The 21,649-nt window shown below is 45.5% G+C and overlaps 1 protein-coding gene across 7 annotated transcripts in view; it reads left to right on the top strand.

Annotated features, from left to right (window-relative positions):
- The first annotated feature begins 2,033 nt into the window (after positions 1-2,033).
- Positions 2,034-21,649, top strand: part of TMEM120B (transmembrane protein 120B) — a 60,237-nt gene continuing 40,621 nt past the window's right edge. For 3 of the 7 annotated variants that reach the window (XM_081252408.1, XM_081252407.1, XM_081252405.1), the window contains exons 1-3: positions 2,471-2,552; positions 11,795-12,242; positions 13,476-13,590. In XM_081252408.1, coding sequence (XP_081108534.1) covers positions 11,959-12,242; positions 13,476-13,590 — 399 coding nt within the window. In that variant the 5' untranslated portion in view covers positions 2,471-2,552; positions 11,795-11,958. Of the gene's footprint in view, positions 2,066-2,458; positions 2,553-6,700; positions 6,789-11,794; positions 12,243-13,475; positions 13,591-14,989; positions 15,129-21,649 lie in introns of those variants that run through there. The other 4 variants (XM_081252406.1, XM_081252410.1, XM_081252409.1 and 1 more) reach the window with 4 other exon arrangements.

The raw sequence follows: 21,649 nt of genomic DNA, 5'->3' as shown, positions 1-21,649 counted from the left end.
TTATTGCAACTTTGGGAAATTAGTGGTAAACCATATGGTTTTAAAAAACAATATGTGGCTGCACTTAAATTCACATAAAAATAACATTTTAAAAACCATAATGAAATTTAATCCTTTTACACAGGTTAACAAAATGTATTACAAGAAAAACTAAACATTGGGTTTAACAAAAGCAATATTTTTGAAAGTGGAACAACGGAAATATTTCTTCAAATTTTTTACAAATGGTGACCTCTGGGTCCATTTACCACACTAGGGGATCAAAGTTGTTCAAATACAGCTATGCTCAACTGAGCCACTTACCTGCAGCACAGTAGTACTAGAAATCAATCCTAAGGTCAAGATGTAAGACCATAAGAGACTAGATCCTAAATGTTTTACAGCCTCCTTAGTAAGAGGTGCTTTTCCTTCCCCAAACAGAATGAGGTCACTTCTGAGTGACTCTATGGGACCCCTCTTTTCCTCTCCTTTCTCTCCTTCTTTCTTAATCTCTAGGGTTATGCCATCAAAGGATTTTATAAAAGTAAAAATTCAATTCCTCAGTTGTACTAGCCACGTTCCAAGTATCCAGTAGGCACTTGTGGCAACTGGCTCTCCTAGGGGACAGCGCAGATACAGAACATTTCCTTTACCATAGAAAGTTCTACTGGACAGTGCTGCTTTCAGGGATGAGCTCTGATCTCATTTTATCCCTTCCTTGCAAGGTTTCCTTTCACTGCCCACAGCTCCCCATCCTTTTTTTTTTAAGTTGGTCAAGGAAATGCTCTGTCAGAACCTAACATAATGTCTACCGGGATAAGCCAGTGGAAATTATGGTGTTTGAAAATAGTTGTTAGGCAAAGAAATACAGCTAATCAATCATCCCAAGGAAATACGCACAACCTCACCAGCAATTAAAGAAATGAAAGTTAAAATAACCCTGCCATGCATTACATACTGTCTAGACTAGAAAAATATGCAAAAATGATGGACTTTTGCCAACACTGTGGGGAAAAATTCACCATTACCTACCACTAGCCATCCTGGCAATTAGTTAAATCCTCCTGAAGAACCATCTGGAATCATGTTACAGAAACTATAAAGCTATTTTCTGACTAATTCTACTTAACGACTACGGACTACTATATATTTAGTAGATAGCTGGTATGAGGCACAGTACTTGGTACTTTACAGAGTTAAAAAAAAAATGTACGTGTGTTTTCACAACAATTCTATGAGGTAGGTAGGTAGCCTTACCTTCATTTTGAAAATCTGCAAACTCTTAGGTTCACAAAAGTTAAGGAAGATACCCAGAGTAAAAGAGCAAACTACGTGGCTGAGCCAGGATCTAATCTTAGACTTTTTGACCTAGGAAGACCTGCTCAGAACACCACATTGCCTCCCATTTCAGGGAATTGCCTCCAAGGGAATGGTACAATTAGGGCGGGGAAAGAAATTTACGCAAAAATATACATATTAAAGTAATTATGACACGTATTACAAAGGAAAAATTGGAAAATGCACACAGAGGACAATGTAAGCTGGGCCCGGCACACAGAAGGCTCTCAAAAAAATTTTTTTTAAAAAGCAATTCGGTGAAAAAGATCTCTGGCCCTTTAAAAGTCAGAGGCGGCTAAAACAGAGAGAAAGGAGGCGGGTTCAGAGCTGACGCGAGAAGCTGCTTGCCTTATTTAAATGAGCGTGCGTAAAGGCTTGCCCTCGTTCCTCGCCACGTTCCTCACTCAGTGCGCGTGCGCTGCCTTAACCCTGAGGCGGCTCTCGGCTGCTTCTGCCTATTTAGGTGGGCGGAGACAGTCGCGTGAGTTCCGTGGACCTGCCTTCTCCCTCCCAATTAACCAGCCCCGCCCCCCTCTTGCACATGCGCGTACTTCGGCACTAGACCAGGAGGTCGGTGAATGGCTCCAGGGGTTGCGCCTGCGCTGTGGACGCCTCTGTCGGAAGTGGGCGGGATCGTGTTCCAAAGCCGAAAGGGCGGAGGGAGAAAGCGCGGCAAGAGTGGCTGAATGGAAAGCTGAATTTCGGGGCCGCCCAAATGCCCTGCTGCACAATTACGGAAACTAGAAATGTAAGGCCAGAATGTGATCACTGGAACTTAATTTTCGATTTTAGAAACGTTTTACAAGACTATTCTTTTTTACATGTGTGTTAAATAAAGGTTTTAGGGAGAAAGAATTTTCCCTGTTTTCTTTTTCCCCATGACTTTTTTTTTTTTTTTTTTCCCCTCTCTCCGCCGCACCGCGGGGCTTGTGGGATCTTAGTTCCCCCACTAGGGATGGAACCTGGGCCCCTGCGGTGGAAGCGCTGAGTCCTAACCACTGGACCGCCAGGGAAGTCCCCCCATGAATTCTTATATTCTAAAAGACTTCAGGACTCAATAAGGACACATTTTGGGTGACTATGTGCCAGGTTGAAAAGAAGTATTATTTTAAAATATATATATATAGGGCACACCTCGCCCACATAAAAGTAGGTCCTAGTCAGGAATCCCAGTCAGGAAATCATTAGGAAGAGATGTTGAATAAGAGCCGGAAAAGAAACAAGTCTGCACAGAGGTAAGTGTGATTTTGTGACGTAAAAGTTAGAAACGTTTTGGAAGTCCCCTGTGTCAGTTCATCAACTTGATTCCTTGTGGAAAACGTGTTATCTTTTTTATATGTACGTTGTGCTGGATACTGGAGATGCAAAGATGAATATAATTCAGCCCCTGCCCTTGACGAGTTCACACTCAGAAAGGAAGGACGGCAGGGTTCAGGGATACGAATACCCTGGGCAAGGTCCTGGAGGTACGCATGATAGTGTAGTGACTCCGGACGCTGTCTTGACCAAAGTGGAAGGATGGCCTCACACAACATGGGAGATCGTGTTGAGCGCCCTATGAACAGAGTGGGGGTAGACTGGGAGTGAGGAGGTCCAGATGCCAGGCTGAGGAAGGTTGGCTCCAAATCCAGTGGCCAGGAACCACTGTGTTTTCTTGAACTTGCTCTGCTGGCAGGGAATGAGGCAGAAGGTGACTTTTTGACCACAGTGATTGGTTGAACAGGGAGAAGTTGGGAAAACTGTCTAAAAAGTCTCAACCTGGCAGGCAGTAAAACCTCCCAAAGTGCCAAGTTATGAATTCTAATTAAGGATGCAAACCATGAAAAGGAAAGGAAAGGTGATTCTTGGGTATCCTTAGGAAGTTGCTCAGAGACTTACTGGGCTTTTCTCATTTGGGTAGCCACCTTCTCTTTTAAACTGTTTTCTCCTTGAGACATAGCATCTTAGAAGGGTCCCAAGCCAAGAATGGACCTGCCCTGAAAGGAATGAACTATTTCATAGGTACCTCATAAAGAACAGAAAAATAATGAAAATGCAAACAAGGAAACCCTTAAATGGACTCAAAATACACCAGTTAGTACAACCCTCCTCACAGGGGAGTCACACAGGGCCTCATGCTCAGAAGTGCCTTGTGCTTGGCTTCATATTCTGCTGTCACTGTTTTGAAATTCTTAATAATTTTTTATTTTATTTATTTATTTATTTTGGCTGCATTGGATCTTCGTTTTTGCACGCGGGCTCTCTCTAGTTGCAGCGAGCGGGGGCTACTCCTCGTTGCAGTGCGCGGGCTTCCCGCTGCGGTGGCTTCTCTTGTTGCAGAGCACGGGCTCTAGGTGCGCAGGCTTCAGTAGTTGTGGCATGCGGGCTCAGTAGTTGTGGCTTGCGGGCTCTAGAGCTCAGGCTCAGTAGTTGTGGCGCATGGGCTTAGTTGCTCTGTGGCATGTGGGATCTTCCCGGACCAGGGCTCGAACCCATGTCCCCTGCACTGGCAGGTGGATTCTTAACCACAGCACCACCAGAGAAGCCCTACATTATTTTTTTAAACTTAATACTTTAGTTGTTTTCTGCCTAAAAGCAATTCATGCTCAAATGATTATCCCCCAAATCAGGATAGTGGTTACCTTAGGGGAAGGGAGGGAGAAGGTTAGGGTCAGGGAAGAGGGGTCTGGGGTTATCTGAGGTGATGGCAATGTCTTCTTTTTGTTGTTGTTGTTGTTGGCAATGTCTTATTCTTGACCTGGGTCTTAGTCACACAGATTCTCTTTATGATTACTATTTAAACTGTACATATACAATTTATGCATTTTTCTGTATACATTATGTCACCATAAAAAGGTAATATAGTCTCATTGTTGAAAACGTGGAAAACAAATTTTTTTTTTTACTAAAGATGAAGAATGTTGACATATTTCCACCACCCTAGCTCTGTGAGTGGTAGTTTTTCAGGTGAAAGAAAAAAGACTATTTGTGATAAATCTTTGTTGATTTTTGCCTTTTGTTGGAAGAAAAAGAAATTCTGTGAAGTTGCCAGCAGGTGGCGCAATTAAATAAGATTTAGTCTTGCAGGCTCAAAAGCAAACCAAACCAAAAGCAAAAAGCAGCCAACACTTCCCCTGGTGATTGGAAAACATTTTGGTGAATTTCCCACGACCTGCAATCTTCCTCCAATATCCACCATTATACAAAAGAACCTGGTAAATATGGCTTCATTAGGGAACTGTCAGACCTAATTCTTCAAATGCATCGAAGACACTGGATGTTTTCTCCCTGTTGCTTGACAGAGGGCCTCCAAAATAACAGGGTTGGCTGGGACCCAGGATATAGGGCTTTTTGTGTCTACAACAGATGAGGACAGCAAAGATCTCTAATAATAAATACATTCCTCAAACATTCTTAGATGGCTTTTGAGACGAATTAGGAAGTGTTCAGTTTCTAAATCTTTATCAAGCACTTCCTTCCACTCACATTTCTTTGATAATGGCCACTGGAAGTTGGGTAAGTTTTCACATAAGAAAAAAAGACGTTTTAATCTGGACACCAAGCCAAAGAGATCAACGTGCTCATCATCCTTCTCATTAATATACACTTATTTGGGGGACTTCCTTGGTGGTCTAGTGGTTAAGATGCCACGCTCCCAATGCAGGGGGCCGGGGTTCAATCCCTGGTCAGGGAACTAGATCCCGCCCACCGCAATTAAGACCCAGTGCAGCCAAATAAATAAATAAATATTTTTAAAAGTAAAAGATTTATCTGGGGCAAGGTTGGCCTCAGGACTGGGGACAGGATGGTGGTGGCCATAGGAAATTGGTTACATTTGAGGAGGAATGATCAGATAAGTAAATATATTAAGGATGACAGGAGCCAGGTTTCCCACTGCTGGAGAGGGGAATAGTGAATCTGGAAAGGGACAAACTGGAATGCACTCTGTGGATTGGAATTGGATATTGGTGTGAAGTCATGGTTTTCAATATTTATAAATAGAGTTATAAATAAAGGTGTAAATGTGTACATATATACATGCATAATATATAAATATAGTCCCTAGATCTGTCCTCAGAGAGAAGAGAATAGTGACATCCCATAGTGATGAAGACACACATCTAGTACCCAGAACTTGGTTTCTAGGGAATTTCCTGGGGGTCCAGTGGTTAGGACTCCACGCTTTCACTGCCAAGGGCCTGGGTTCAATCCCTGGTCAGGGAACTAAGATCCTGCATGGCGCAGCCAAAAACAAAAAACGAAACAAAACAAACTTGGTAGGACTTCCCCTGGTGGTCCAGCAGTTAAGACTCTGCACTCCCATTGCAGGGGGCCTAGGTTTGGTCCTTGGTCAGGGACCTAGATCCCGCATGCCACAACTAAGACCTGGAGTAGCCAAATAAATAAATATATATTAATTTAAAAAACCAACTTGGTTTCTAAATGCCATTCTCCACTGGAAAGAACCAGGAATGCTTGGAGAAATGGCTGGTTTCAGAGTTGGAGCCGGGAAAGTATAAGATGTGCTTGGAACATCTTTTTGTGTCAAAAAGTAAGGAAATGCGGGCTTCCCTGGTGGCGCAGTGGTTAAGAATCCTCCTGCCAATGCAGGGGACATGGGTTCGAGCCATGGTCTGGGAAGATCCCACAAGCCGTGGAACAACTAAGCCCGTGCACCACAACTACTGAGCCTGCGCTCTAGGGCCCGCGAGCCACAACTACTGAGCCCGCGTGCTGCAACTACTGAAGCCCACGTGCCTGGAACTCATGCTCTGCAACAAGAGAAGCCACCGCAATGAGAAGCCCGCACACTACAATAAAGAGTAGCCCCCTGCTCACCGCAACCTGAGAAAGCCTCTGCATGGCAACGAAGACCCAATGAAGCCAAAAATAAATTGGAAATAAATAAATTAGAAAAAAAAAGTAAGGAAATGCTTGAAGAATGATGGGGATCTATCAGAAGGACACAGAAGTCAGCTAAAAGTGAATCTCAGTGGCCAAGTCTGTGACAACTTGAGCATCAAAATAGTTACAGTAATGGATTATAACTCGTTGACTAAAATAAAAAACATGAGTTCATGCTGATATAAATACATGGAAAGTTTGATGAAGAACAGGATACTTACGTAGTTGAGTATCTCCCATAACATACTCGCAAAGGGAATAAGAGTAACTTGACAGGGGAGAAACCAGGAAGACACTACCTTAATCAAGCAAAGTGAACGTCGTCAGTAGTGGGACACATTGGAATTCTGTGCCACCTGTTGAGCTGCACTGAGGAGAAAACAGCATCACTTCTGCGGTTGTCCCAGCAAAGATACCTAACCTCGGTCTAATCAGAGGACCTGTTAGGCAAACCCTAAGTGAGGAAAATTCTACAAAGTAACTGTCCTGTCCTGTTCAGAAATGTCAAGAGCAGGAAGATGAAGGAAGATTGAGGAACTGTTCCATATGAAAGGAGGCTAAAGAGGCATGACAGCTACACACGGCAGGTGAGCCTGGATTGGATCCATTTACTATGAAGGACGCTTTTGGCACAATTGGGAAACTTGAATGGGGTCTGAGGATCAGGAGGAGTAATGTATCAGTGTTAATTTCTTGATTTTGATGCTTGTACTTTGGTTGATTAGGAGAATGTTCTTGATTGTGGGAAATGCCCACTAAAGTATTCAGGAGTGATGGGGTGAACTGGATGAGCAATCTATGCTGAATGGGTTTGAAAAAATAAGTTGAAAAGTATATGTGTATAAATCAACACACAGAATGGGAAAAATAGGGACTTCCCTGGTGGCGCAGTGGTTAAGGATTCGCCTGCCAATGCAGGGGACACGGGTTCGATCCCTGGTCCGGGAAGATCCCACATGCTGCAGAGCAGCTAAGCCCGTGCGCCACAACTACTGAAGCCTGTGTGCCTAAAGCCTGTGCTCCGCAACAGGAGAAGCCACCGCAGTGAGAAGCCCGTGCACCGCAACGAGGAGGAGCCCCCGCTCACCAGAACTAGAGAAAGTCCACGCACAGCAATGAAGACCCAGTGCAGCCAAAAATAAATAAATAAATACATTAATTTTTAAAAAAAACCCACAGTGAGATACACTTCACACAAAATCACAAGGTTGGCTAAAATGTAAAACAGAGACAATAACAAGTGTTGACCAGGATGTGGAGAAATTGGAACCCTAATACTTTGCTGGTGACGATGTAAAATGCAGCCACTTTGGAAAACAGTTTATTGCTTCCTCAAAATGTTAAAGTTACCATCTGACTAGGCAATTCCACTCCTAAGTGTAATACAAAGTGAAAAGAAAACATGTGTCCACACAAAAACTTGTGCACAAATGTTTATAGTAGCATTATTCATAATAATCAAAAAGTGGAAAAAAATTTTTTCATTTACAGATGAATGGATAAACAAAATATGTAACTCCAGTCTGAGCCTGAAGGCTTTAGAACCAAGAGAACTGATGTGTAAATCCCAGTCCCAGGGCAGGAGACTGATGTCCCAGCTTAATGGGTCAGGCAGAGAGAGAGAATTCTCTCTTCCTCTACCTTTTTGTTCTATTCAGACCCTCAGCTGATTGGACGAGGCCTTCTTATATTGGGGAAGAGAAGCTGCTTTACTCGGTTTACTGATGCAAACAATCTCTTCTGGAAAAACCTTTGCAGACACATCCAGAATAACGTTTAACCAGATACCTGAGCATTCGTGGCTCAGTCAGTTGAGACATAAAGTTAATCATCTTGATAGCTCAATAAAGCTATTATTAAATATATATACATTTTACTGTTCAAAACTGTCAAGGTCATGAAAAAAACAAGGAAGACTGAGATACTATCACAGACCAGGAGAATATGGAGACATGATATTTAAATGTGGTGTCAGATTGAATCGTGGAACAGAGAAAGGACATCAGTAGAAAGACTGGTAAAACCTGAATAAATTCTGGAGTTTAGTTCATAGTAATATGCCTTTGTTAATTTCTTAGTTTTGATAAAGATGTCATGGTTATGTAAATTGTCAACATTAGGGGGAAATGAGTGAAGGAGAGTAAATGGGAACTCTCTGCACTATTTTTGCCGTTATGTTTGTAAATTTAAACGTACCCCAGGACTTCCCTGCTGGTCCAGTGGTTAAGACTCTGCGCTCCCAATGCAGGGGGCTCGGGTCCAATCCCTGGTCAGGAAACTAGATCCCACATGCTGCAACTAAGACCCAGCGTAGCCAAATAAGTAAATATTTAAAAAGGAAAAAAAAAGACTCTGTGCTTTCACTACAGGGGGCGTGGGTTTGATCCCTGGTCAGGGAACTAAAATCCCACATGCTGTGCGGCACAGCCAAAAAATAAAAGTATCCCAAAATAAAATGTTTTTTTTTTTTAAACCCAAATATATAAAGTTAGTGCTTTCTGGTGCTTACGTATCAGGCACTTTACCTACATCATCTCCTTTAGTCCTCACAACAATCCTACAGAGCAACCCCCAACTTACAGAGAAGGCGAATTATGTACTCAGGGTCACGCATCTGGCAAGTGGCAGGGCTGGGATTTGAACTCAGGTCTGTCTGACTAGTAAATCACACAGCCCCAGCCAGCCAGGACTTTACAGTCCCAGGTAGGCCCAGTAATGCAAATAACTGAATAAGGACATAAAGGACATTTTGATACCTTGAGAGTAAATATTAAACAAATAAATTTTAATAGATAATACTGTTTACATTATAAACCTGTGAACAGAAAGATAGGGGTTTAAAATTTCTATCAAACACCTGAACAACATTTCAGGAAAAAAGATTATGGGGGGGGGTGGTGGTGTGATGAATTGGGAGATTGGGATTGACATATATACACTAATATGTATAAAATGGATAACTAATAAGAACCTGCTGTATAAAAAATAAAATAAAATTCAAAAATTCAAAAAAAAAAACCCTGGGTTTAATCTACTGTGTTCAGACTACTTTTAAAACCCTTTTGCCTCTATGTTTTTCCTCTATCAAAACTGCTCTATTTAGTGCCACCAATCAATTTTTGTTGGTTTGTTTTCTTCTTTTAAAAATTATTTTAAATTTTAACAGAAAAAAGAAAATTCCATCAGTTTATAGGGTAGACTATTTCTTTTTTTTTTTTCACTTGCCCCAATATTATTTATTGGAAGAGAAATTCTTTCAATTCCCTTCTTTCCTTCTTCCCTCCCACCATATGCTGGACTATTTCTGTTATACTAAATTCACCCAATCTCTTTCAGGGTACACGAATGATCATATAACTTTAATCAGTATATATACATTATTTGGAGATCTACTTTTTTACTTAACATGCTTTAATGTACCTGTTTAAAGGTATCCATTTAGTTCCCATAATGATTTTTAACAGCCATATAGTATTACATGAAATAGACAGGTTATAGCTTTTTTTTTTTTTCTGTTTTTTAATTTTTTGGCTGCACCTCGTACCGTGCGGGATCTTAGTTCCTCAACCAGGGATTGAACCCGGGCCACCGCAGTGAAAGCGCTCAGTCCTAACCACTGGACCGCCAGGGAATTCCCAAGACAGACTACAGCTTACTTAACTGTTTCCATCTTGTGGGGCACTTGGGATGCTTCCAGTGTGTGGCTGACCTGACAAATGCTGCTATAACCATCTTTGCACAAATTGCTTGTTACAGTCTTGGGGACTATTTTTTTGTGTGTGTGTGTGGGGGGAACTATTTTGAGCAAGGGCGTTTGTGGGAAGCAGACGAAGGAAAAGTCCCTGGAATTTTCACTTCTCCCTGGGCAGCTGCTCTTATTTTAGAATAGGCTCTTGGCATCCTGCAGTGCATAAGTAACACAGCTACCAGTAGCTGGATGAGCTGGGGAAAGTTCTTTCACCTCTCTGTACCTTGGACTCTTGCTATTTCAAGTGTGGTCCTTGAACCAGTAGTATTGGCTGCGAGCTTGTAGAACTACAGAATCTCGGGTCCTTCCTAGAACCTACTGAATCACTATCTGCATTTTAACAAGATCTCCAGGAGGTGGTTTAAAGCACACTGAGAGCTGGAGAAACCATGCCTCAGAGTACTTACCTGTCGAATAGGGATAATAAAGGTCCTTACTCATAAGGTCGTCGTGCATTATACATATACATAATGCATTAATACATATACATAAAGTGCATAGAAGAACGCCAAGCACATAGTAGGTGCTATGTGTTCCTCTTTTTTTTTGGCCACGCCACGAGGCTCGTGGGATCTTAGTTCCCAGACCAGGGATTGAACCCTAGCCCTGGGGAGTGAAAGCAGCAAGTCCTAACTACTGGACCACCAGGGAATTCCCGTTTGCTACTTTTGTGACTCTCCCCAGCTGACTGAGCAAATTCTACAGCTGGTAGGTCCCTAAGTAGAGTGCCTTAAAATAAGCAAATAGGAGAGATTTCCCCCTGGTGGTGTGGGGAGGGGCGGGGGGAGGAATCTTGCAACGCACATTCTCACATATCATGGTCAAAATCCCTAAGAAGAGGGCTTCCCTGGTGGCACAGTGGTTGAGAGTCCACCTGCCGATGCAGGGGACACGGGTTCATACCCCGGTCCGGGAAGATCCCACATGCCGCGGAGCGGCTGGGCCTGTGAGCCATGGCCGCTGAGCCTGCGCGTCCGGAGCCTGTGCTCCACCACGGGAGAGGCCACAACAGTGAGAGGCCCGCGTACCATAAAAAAAAAAAAAAAAAAAAAAACCTAAGAAGATGCACATCCAGCCCCAGGAAGCTGCTGAGTGAGTCTGAAAGCTCTTTGGGCAGAAACCGGGACAGGGTGGCAGCCAGGTAAGATCTGATACTTCTGGCACCTAAGCAGCTACACTGATGGGGGTGGCCAGCCTGTGCCATCTACAGAAAGGCTTGTGAATAATGCACATAAAGTCCTGACCCCACAGAGAACAGTCCCTAAGATTTGCAACCTGACCGCTGGCCAGCTTGCAGAGAAGGTACATCTGCCTAGCTCTTCCTGGGGGGCAAGGCCAGCCTCTTCAGCCCAGGATTGAGCAGCTGCAAGCATAGGTAAAGGGGGATCGTCATCCCAAATCCTCTGCTTGGTGACATTTAATTCATCCTTCAAGGCCCTGGATTTCCTTTTTGATTCTACTAACCCCAATTAAATAAACTATTTTCTGTTTTTTCACCAAGTGAGTGATTTATCTGGTTTTGCAAGCTTCATGACACATTGTATCAGGAGTCTCAAGCTCAGCTGTCTCCAGCCTACATGAAGTAGGCTGGGGCAGTACAACTGAGCCTGCAGGGGACTGTGGCAGCTGGCGAGTCTCCTGTGAAGGGGACATGTGTTCCTCTGGTCCAGCCCACTGCCGAGCACGAACATGAGCCCAGTGTGGCCAGATCTTTCCACTTTTCAAGAGAAAGTAAAAGTCTGGATTTTTATATGAAACTGTCATCTTTTTCTTAATTAAAAAAAATTTACATTTAAAACTTCTATATTTAAAAACTTAATTTAAAAACTTTTGTTTATAATCCAGCCAAACTGGAAACATCCCAAAGTTACCTCAACTGGTGAACGGATAAACAAATGGATCCATCCATACAATGAAATACACTCAGCAAAGGAAAAAGGAATGCATTACGGAAACATACAATAATCATCTGAATCTCAACTGCATCATGCTGACTTCTGCTGTCCAAGATGCAGTCATATGGACCAGATTTACTTTCTCACCTGAAACAACAAAAAAATGGAGAAAATATATATGAAATGATGTGTTTTTTCAAGACAGTGGACATCAGTCAATGGAGGACGGTGATCCCTGAGACACAGGAAACAAGTGGGGTTAGCCCTGTGACTGTCCAGCTTATTGTCTTTTTTTTTTGGCTGCGCCATGCATTATGTGGGATCCTAGTTCCCCAGCCAGGAATCGAACCCGCGCCCCCTGCATTGGAAGCATGGAGCCTTAACCACTGGACTGCCAGGTAAGTCACCCAGCTTATTGTCTTGAGAGAGTTTCCAGGCCATGGTACAGGGCAGGGGGACCCCAGGTGGAGCCTGGAAGACCCCCTGAGTTGAGAGGACAGAGCTGAGGGTCCAGGGAAACCAAGGAGGTAAGAATTCTAGAGAGGAAACAGCTGCACATGGAGAATCCAAAGGTCTGCAAAGAGTCCCCTCTAGGATCAGCCGAGCCCTGGTCAACCCATGCTTGCAAGTACAACTACTGGAGGCCAGGGAAAGAGCTACCTGAAATGATCAGAGGTAAGAGTGTGTGGCACCTACACAGGCCCAGGAATACAGCCTGCTCCTGCACCAGCCAGACTGGAAAACTTCATGATTTGTGGGCACTGGTCTTGCCTCAGTAGTGGAGAAAAATTAGCTCCAGACTGAGCACTCTTTTGGTCCCAGATAAGTGTTAAAAGCAAGATTCAGGGCTTCCCTGGTGGCACAATGGTTAAGAATCCGCCTGCCAATGCAGGGGACACAGGTTCGAGCCCTGGTCCGGGAAGTTCCCACATGCCGCAGAGCAGCGAAGCCCGTGCGCCACAACTACTGAGCCTGTGCTCTAGAGCCCATGCTCCGCAGCAAGAAAAGCCACCGCAGTGAGAAGCCCGTGAACCGCAACGAAGAGTAGGCCCCGCTCGCCACAACTAGAGAAAACCCGCGCGCAGCAACGAAGACCCAACGCAGCCAAGAAAAAAAAAAAAGCAAGATTCAAAAGGATCAAATGGTTTCCAAATAACCACATCCAATATAAAGCTCAAGAATATTTTTTAGAACTACTAAAATACAAAAGAAGGAGGAGGGGGAGGAGGAGAAAAAGAGAGGTGGAAGGCAACAAGGTAGACTTCACAACATCTGACATCCAGTCAACAATAAACAGGCTTGCAAAAAAAATCCTGTTTCACCCTTTTTGAGAGGTGTTGTTATGGGTTAAATTGTCTCCCAAAAAGATATGTTGAAGTCCCAATCCCCAGAGATGAGAATCATAAATCAAAGTTGGTCATTAATTAGCTGGGAATCTTGAGTAAGTCACGCTCTTTTTCACGCCTCAAATAAGAACTGCAAATGTTTCTCTGTGTGCTCTTGTGCATTTTCCCCATTCAGAGTTCTCAGAGGGGTCTATGAACCCCAAAAGTTGAGAACCTCTGCAGTAGATGATCTTTAATGTTTATTCCTTCAACAAATATTTATTGAGGGCCTACTGTGTGCTTTAGGGATCCAATGATGACCAAAACAGAGACAAGATCCCTAAGATCTCATGGAGATTATATTATATACCCATGGAGGGAAACATGCAACCAACATGGAGATGAACACTTTCAAATAATGGTAAGTTGTATGAAGGAAATAAAGCAGGTGAAATGTGACTGGGAGGAGGCATGACCCGTTGGGTGTTCAGGAGCAGTTTTTTTTTTTTTTAGAGGTGTTGTTACAGGTTGAATTTTGTCCCACAGAAAGATATGTTGAAGTTCTAATACTCACTCCCTCAGAATGTGACCTTATTTGGAACTAGGTTTTTGCAGATGTAATTAGTTAAACTGAGATGAGTTCATGCTGGAGTAGGGTGGGCCCTTAATCCAAGGAGACTGGTGTCCTTATAAGAGGAGAGGACACACAGAGACAAGCATGTAGGGAAAGAGGCCATGTAAAACAGAGGCAGAGATTGGAGGGGTGAAGCTGCAAGCCAAAGAATGCTGAGGGTTGACCACCACCACCATAAGCTATGAAGAAGCAAGAGAAGATTCTATTCAGAGTCTCAGAGGGAGTATGATCTTGCTGACTCCTTGATTTCTCACTTCTAGCCTCCAGAACTGTGAGAGGATACATTTCTGTTGTTCACGCCACCCAGTTTGTGGTATTTAACCCAGTTTGTAATTAGGGCAGCCCTAAGAAACTAATACAGGTGTCATTTGAACTAAGGCTAGAATGATGAGAAAAAGGCAACCATATGAAGATTTAGAGGGAAGAATATTCCATGCAAGGGCAGGAAGAAAAAACAAACAAAAACCGTGGCTGGAGAGTACTTATTGAGAGGGATGAGATAGGAGATGTGACTCGAAAACTAGGCAGGGATAGATCTTGCAGGACCACGCCCGGGAGGTGAGGGAATTTGGATTCAATTAGCATTGCGGTGGTTATGTCAGTTGAGCGACAGAAACAGCTGTCAAGGGAGTCACCTAGAGTCTTAGAGGGCAGGATCAAGGATGTATTGGTTGAAGTAAATAATGACAATGTGAGCTGACAGGGCCCTCTCTGCGCTTCCCCGCCCTGCCCGGCGACCTTGCTGGATGGTGAACGTCAGTTCTGGCATTCCAGGCCGTCGTTGGCTTTGGCTCAGTTAAGGCAATGCTCCCCCCTCCGCAATCTCCCTTCTACCTCCCGACCGCAGACACCCCCAATACACACAATTTAAGTAAAATAAGCTCTACAAATGCGGTTTGCGGACAAGCTCCCCACCCAAACTAGGCGAGGGAGATTCTGGAGGCGCAGAAGCGTTCCCAAGGTGGGCAGCAGTAGACCCTTCCAAGTTCTGCAAAGCTACAGCAATCCCCCGGCAGGCGCCCGGCGCGCGGGGGCGGAGCCGGGGCGGAGCGTGCGCATGCGCAGGGCCTGACTCCCGGCGAGGGGTGGGGCGGGCACCAGGGCCGGGGCTGTGACGTCAGTTGCGCGCGTGGCTCTCGCTGCGCAGGAACAGCTGGTGCCTCGGAAGGCGGCCGGCAAGCGGACAGGCGTGGGGTGCTGGTGGCCGGCCGCGCCAAGCTGCAGGAGCAACCCCCGCCTCCTCGCACCACTGCACCATGGCCGGCCAGCTGGAGCGTTGCGAGCGCGAGTGGCACGAGCTGGAGGGAGAATTTCAGGAACTGCAGGTAGGACCGGGCCACCTAGTCCTGAAACTCTGCTACCTGATGTGCAGGGTATTCCCCTTCCTGCTTCCCCAGCCCGGGCGGTGGGAACCATTAGGGCTCAGAGGTTGCCCCTGGCTAGGCCCTGGGGGCTGGTGGTCCGCGTGAGCCAGCCCCCTCCCATCTCCCAGTATTTCAGTTCTTCATTCCCTTAGGGCGCCGAGTCGAAGCTCCCCATTTCCCCCGCCCTCGCGCCGGTTCTTTGCTCCGCGCACCTCCTTCGCTGCAGAAAGTTGGTCTGTGGCCTCTGAGGGGAAGTTCCAGGCGTGTCCATGTGGGGGAGGACGGAGGGGACAGGTATGTTTGGGGACTCAAAGAGAAAGCCCAGCGCCCACCTTCTCAGGGGTCTCCCCTGACCCCACCGCCGCCCTCCAGCTTTCGGCAGCTCCACTCCTCCTTTACTCTGGCGGGCCAGCCCTCCTCTGCAGCTCCATTTTGAGAGATGTGCTTGGGAGCCATTCACCTTGAACCCGTAAACTTTGCTTAGGGGTTAGAGACCCCTGTTCTCAGTCTTTGGGGCTCCTGTGTCTGTGCCCGCCTCTCCGACGCTGCTGCAGGCCGAGTTTGGCGTTGTGGATGACATCTGTCACTTGTGACAGCTGGGTTGCCTCCTTTAGTGATAGAGGCTGCTCCCAGCCCTCACCCATTTGGCCCAGAGCCTTACACTGGGTGGGGTGAGGGCGGGTGTAAGAGGCCCCTTGAGAGAATGGCATTGCCGCTGCGTGGGCCTGGCAGGAGGAGTTGTTTCTGATAGGAGGTTCGCAGAGGCCTCAGCTACCTACCTTGGTGACTAAAGACGCCTCAGGAAACCTTAGGGTTGGCCAAGAGGGATGCCTGGACCATTTGTGGAGATAAGGCTGTTCCCTCCGCAGCTACCGGATTGTGTCTCTTTTCTCCAGAGTTGGGCTCTGTTTGCCTTAAATCACATGGAACACCCCGGCCCGCTCCTTCCTGGTCTCAGCTGGAGCAGTGACATTTTCTCTGTCCATGTAGCTCTTGTCTGCAATTTGGTTGGCCTCTTACTGTGTCCAGAGGAGGGGAGGGGAGATTGGCAAGGGTGTCTGTGATGGGTCTTTCTAGAAATGATGTCGTAGGTCCAGATGAGTAGAGAGAGGACTGCTGGAGAGACTGAGCGGGAAGGCGGGTGCTTTTTCAGGCATGAGCACAGGGTAAGGTACCAGAACCAGAAGGGTACTTTTTCTTGGCCTGTCCAGCATGTGTGGGTTTGTGCCCTTTCCTTCAGGCCCAGGGCTTAGAGCCCACTCAGTTCCCAGGGGACCCTTCAGGCTCCACTGCCATCGAGAAGACTCAGCTATTTCTTAACGCTTTGTCCTGCTAGGCTCTCAGGTCATGTCTAGCTGTGGAGCCATGGAGGGTATTAGGGTGGGGAGTGCTTCAGAGCTATGCAATTAATGCAATTAACAGCAATTAGATAAAGGAGACGTTTGATTTGTTGTTTTGTTCTTACTTGGTGTCTCTGGGGCTCAGGTGTGTGAGGGACAGAGAGGAATTGGGAATTAACCCTGGATTTTGTCCCCTGGTGCACAGCAAGGGCTGTAGAAGGGCTGACCGGGTGGAAACCGTGATGTCCCCTGCTCACGTCTTCGGCAGTGGGGGAAATGGACTGGACTAGGTCTGACTTCTCACCGCTCCCCCCAACCCCCATAATAAATGTAAGAGCTCTGAACTCCTGAGATGAAAGTCTCTAGAAATATGCATATAATAAGTAGGGTATATGTTGTCATTATGTATGTGTTGGGTGGACTTTCAGATATGAGACATTTGTTGAGGAACAGGGAGGTCACAACAGGTAGGCAGGTGGGCAAGATTAACAATAGGAAGGGTCTTTTTTTTTTCACCAGAAAATACCGGCCTATCTTAATTTGCCTATATCTGCATCAGAATCTGGGATTTGTGGGTTTCATGTTCATATCTCTCTGATTCTGTCTTTCTTGGGATGATGTATAATATCTCTGTGTTTTACCTCTCCTTCCCTTTTTCCAGTGAAGGGAGGAAAGAGGAAATCTAATTTCAGATCCTAGAGGATTTGAAAGGTCTTTGGAATTCCTCCCCACCCCTAAAAAAGTCATAATCTCTGGGACTTTCTAGAGGAAAGGATCTGTTTTCTTTTGCCTGTGATTTGCATCTGCCAGGGCCTCTCTGGTCTCAGGGGCAAGGTCGAGTCACTGTGAGGACTTTGGTTTTGCCTGGTTGCGGTTTCGGCCATGCCGGTGAATTGAGCATCAGTCTGAGACCAGTGCGTGTTTGGCCCTGTGGCCTGTGCTGTGACCACAGAAGGTCACTTACAGATGTGGTGGCAGGTGATTTAATGAGCATTTCCTGTCTTGCATCTCTGGAAACCTGACCTTGTCCCTCTGCACCCAGGAAGGAGGTGGCCCGAAGAGGCCTTTCCCTAACCCTGACCTCACAGAAATGCAGGGGCCTGGTAGGCCATTGTAAGATTTTTGGCTTTTGTTACCAATGAAACGGGCATCCCTCTGGCTGCTGTGTATAGAATAGACATGAGGCGGACAGGGTGGAAGCAGGAAGATAAGTATTATTTTATTAAAACCCTTTAAAAAAAAAAACCCTGTGAAATAGATCCCGTTATACCCATCTTACAGAGTGAAAAATATACCCCAAATCACCCAGCTTATGAGTACTGGATTCAGGATTCAAACCCAGGCATTGAACATCAGAGTCTATACTCTATTTTTTTAAATTTTTATTAGAGCACAGCTGATTTACAATGTTGTGTTAGTTTCAGGTGTATAGCAAAGTGAATCAGTTATACATATACGTATATCCACTCTTTTTTTTTTTTAGATTCCTTTCCCATATAGGTTGTTACAGAGTATTGAGTAGAGTTCCCTGTGCTATACAGCAGGTTCTTATTAGTTATCTATTTTATATATAGTAGTGTGTGTATGTCAGTCCCAGTCTCCCAATTTATCCCTCCCCCCCATCCCCTGGTAACCATAAGTTTGTTTTCTGTATGCGTGACAGAGTCTGTATACTCTTTTTTTTTTTTTGCGGTACGCGGGCCTCTCACTGTTGTGGCCTCTCCCGTTGCAGAATGCAGGCTCCGGGCGCGCAGGCCTAGCGGCCATGGCTCACAGGCCCAGCCGCTCCGCGGCATGTGGGATCCTTCCGTACCGGGGCACGACCCCGTGTCCCCTGCATGGCAGGCGGACTCTCAACCACTGCGCCACCAGGGAAGCCCTGTATACTCTTAACTACTACCCAAGGCAGGCCTGTGCCCTGGGTACTCTTTTGTTTCTCTCCCATCTTGCATTGCCTTCCAGGCCTCTTTCCCTAGAAGTGGGTTATGTGGAAAGAACTCCAAACAGGGAGTCAGGATTCCTAGGTTCAGGCCTGAAGTCTGCCACTGTCTAGCATCTGACCTTTAGCAAGCCGCCTCTCTGAGCTTTTCTCTATCTAGAAAACAAAGCCTGACAGTAATAACAGCAACGATAAGAGCTGACTGTATGATACATGGATTATTCCATTTAATCTAAACGACAGCCTGGCTTTATAGATGAGAGTGAGGCTAAGAGATGTTAAGTAACTTGAAACTCGAGGAGCCAGAATTTGAACCCAGGCCTGCTGTATCCATCAGATACTTTTTGGGTTCCTAACATAGTGGGCTCCAACAGTATCCTGAGACTCTTGGCTCTAGAAGGAAACTTTTGGACTTGTGGGGACTCATTTCATTTGTACGGTGCTTTAACATGATGCGTTAGTAAGGATTCTTAGTAGTAAGTGGCAGAAACCCAGTTGAACCAGCTTTAAGCCAAAAAACAAACAAACAAAAATGTTTTATTGGCTCATGTAGTGGGAAGTCCAGTGGGAAATGGCTTCAGGCAAGGCTGGATCCAGGTGCTTCAGTGAGGTCTGTGTGTGTTAGTGTGTGTATGTTTCCTCTATGTCAACTTCATTCTCAACAATCTCTCCCATGTTGTGGCAAAGATGAGCATTGGCAGCCTCAGACTGATATCTACCAGTTCAGCAAACCTCAGAAACAGAACATCTTCTCTCCTGTAATTCTAGCAGGAGTCCCAGGGCTAACTCTCATTGGCCCGACTTGGGTCATGTGATTATCCCTTGCTTAACCAGACCCTGTGGCACTAATTGGCTGGGTCTTGGTTAACATGTCTCCCCTGGAGCCCAGGACTGGGATAAGTGCTGTTCAAACCACATGAAATAAGAGTGGTGGAGGGGTGGTCCCATGAAGGAAAATCAAAATACTGGTAGTAAAAAAAAAAACAAACAAACAGAGAAGGATGCTGGACAGATATCTTTTTAGGGGTAATAGAAACAGTCTATATCTGTGCCTCACAAACTGTGTTAAGGCACCTCCAAGGAGCTGCAGCAAGCTTACAGGGGCACTATGGGATAATTTAAATTTTCAAGGGAAACACAATATCTGTCATTAAAAAGAATGTTTCACACATCTTTTTTTTTTTTTTTTTTTGCGGTACGCGGGCCTCTCACTGTTGTGGTCTCTCCCGTTGCGGAGCACAGGCTCCGGACGCGTAGGCTCAGCGGCCATGGCTCATGGGCCCAGCCGCTCCGCGGCGTGTGGGATCTTCCCGGACTGGGGCATGAAGCCGTGTCCCCTGCATCGGCAGGCGGACTCTCAACCACTGTGCCACCAGGGAAGCCCCACACATCTTTTTTTTTTTTAAATAAATTTATTTATTTTATTTTATTTATTTTGGCTCTGTTGGGTCTTTGCTGCTGCGCCCGGGCTTTGTCTCGTTGTGGCGAGCGGGGCCACTCTTCGTTGTGGTGCGCGGGCCTCTCATTGCGGTGGCCTCTCTTGTTGTGGAGCACGGGCCCCAGGCACGCAAGCTTCAGTAGTTGGGGCACACAGGCTCAGTAGTTGTGGCTCACGGGCTTAGTCGCTCCCTGGCATGTGGGATCCTCCCGGACCAGGGCTCGAACCCACGTCCACTGCATTGGCAGGTGGACTCTCAACCACTGCGCCAACAGGGAAACCCCTCCCACACATCTTTTTAATGATGTCATATCTTTGTGAAGTTGGGTTTTGGGGGCTGATTAAAATCAAATACTATGTGAAAAGCAATTTAGAACAAGAAATGAGGATGACGGTGTCCAATCTATTCCCAAGGTTTGGGATTTTGTGCAGAGCCCGACAGGCACACACATCCGTAAATAATTTTGGTTACTTCTGAATGAAATAAAAACACTTTTGTCAATTTCTGTATATTCTTTTTTTCCCAAGAGGCTACTAAGTTGGTAGGACATAAATACTTTTCAATTATTTGGCTTAAGGACTCTGTGAAAAGTTTACTGAGACACTAAGGGTGTGGTGAACCAACAAAGTTTGGGAACCTTTGTTTTATGTCCTGATTGTGGTGGTGGTTACACAACTATATGTATTTGCCAAAATACATACACCTGAAAATTGGTGAATTCATATGTAAATTCTACCTGTAAAGCTGATTTTTCAAAACCAGTACATGCCTGTTACATATATCTCATCCCCTAGCTCTTCCACAGCTGAGGAAACTAAGAAGTGGCAGACTCTGGACATGAAGGCAGTCTGACTCTCAAGCCTAATCACTTAACCATTATGTTATCCTGTCTTCCAAATGCCTGACATGCATGCTGATGCCCTCACTTGCTGCTCCTATAACAGACATTACTAATCGATCCTGGCGCATGACTCAGAATCTTTCCCAGTATAGAATTGATACAGTTTAGGTGAAGTCAACTTGCCATCTTTGGTAGTGTTTCCATGGCATACTGAGTCTTAGTTCAGTATATTCAGCATTCAGAAATCTTTATTTGATGTTGATTCCTTGGAAGGAGAACTATATAAATGCAGTCTCTTGAAAACTTAGCACCAGCCACACCTGTAAGTGACCACATTTTAGTGGTGGCCATGGCTCTGTTGCAGTCTGCTGGGTTGCCTACCAACTTGCAATGCTCCTAGACCAGGGCCCTGTCTGAAAATGGCATATGATTCCATTGCCAGCAATTCTTTCTTTCTTTCTTTTAAATTTTTGGCCGCACCACGTGGCTTGCAGGATCTTAGTTCCCCGACCAGGGATAGAACCCTTGCCCCCTGCAGGGTTCGGACTCCTAAGTGTGGATTCTTAAGTGCGGACTGCTAACCACTGGACCGCCAGGGAATTCTTGATTGCCGGCAGTTCTTGCAATAAACGTTGGCTCAGGAGTTGTGACTCAGCCAAGTTGTGTTAAAAGGGCATCTCTAGATGTTTCACAGCTGTGCTGGCACCTGGACTCATTAACCTCATCTTCCCACTGGGGCAGAGTTTGGGGCCTCAGAGGACAGGAGAGGTGGCAGATCTCCAAATCCTCCAGCAGAAATTCAATTGTTTGTGTCTCCCATACATGGTATAAAAGCATGGTAATCAGACATGTAGGAGAGGAGCTATGGTTATCTCAGCTTACAGAGCCAATGTTAGTGTCTGTCTGTCTCTCTCTGATCTATT

The sequence above is a fragment of the Mesoplodon bidens genome, assembly GCF_964165515.1.
Source record: "Mesoplodon bidens genome assembly, chromosome: 13".
NCBI classification, from domain to species: domain Eukaryota; kingdom Metazoa; phylum Chordata; class Mammalia; order Artiodactyla; family Ziphiidae; genus Mesoplodon; species Mesoplodon bidens.
This window is presented reverse-complemented; position numbering and strand designations above follow the sequence as displayed.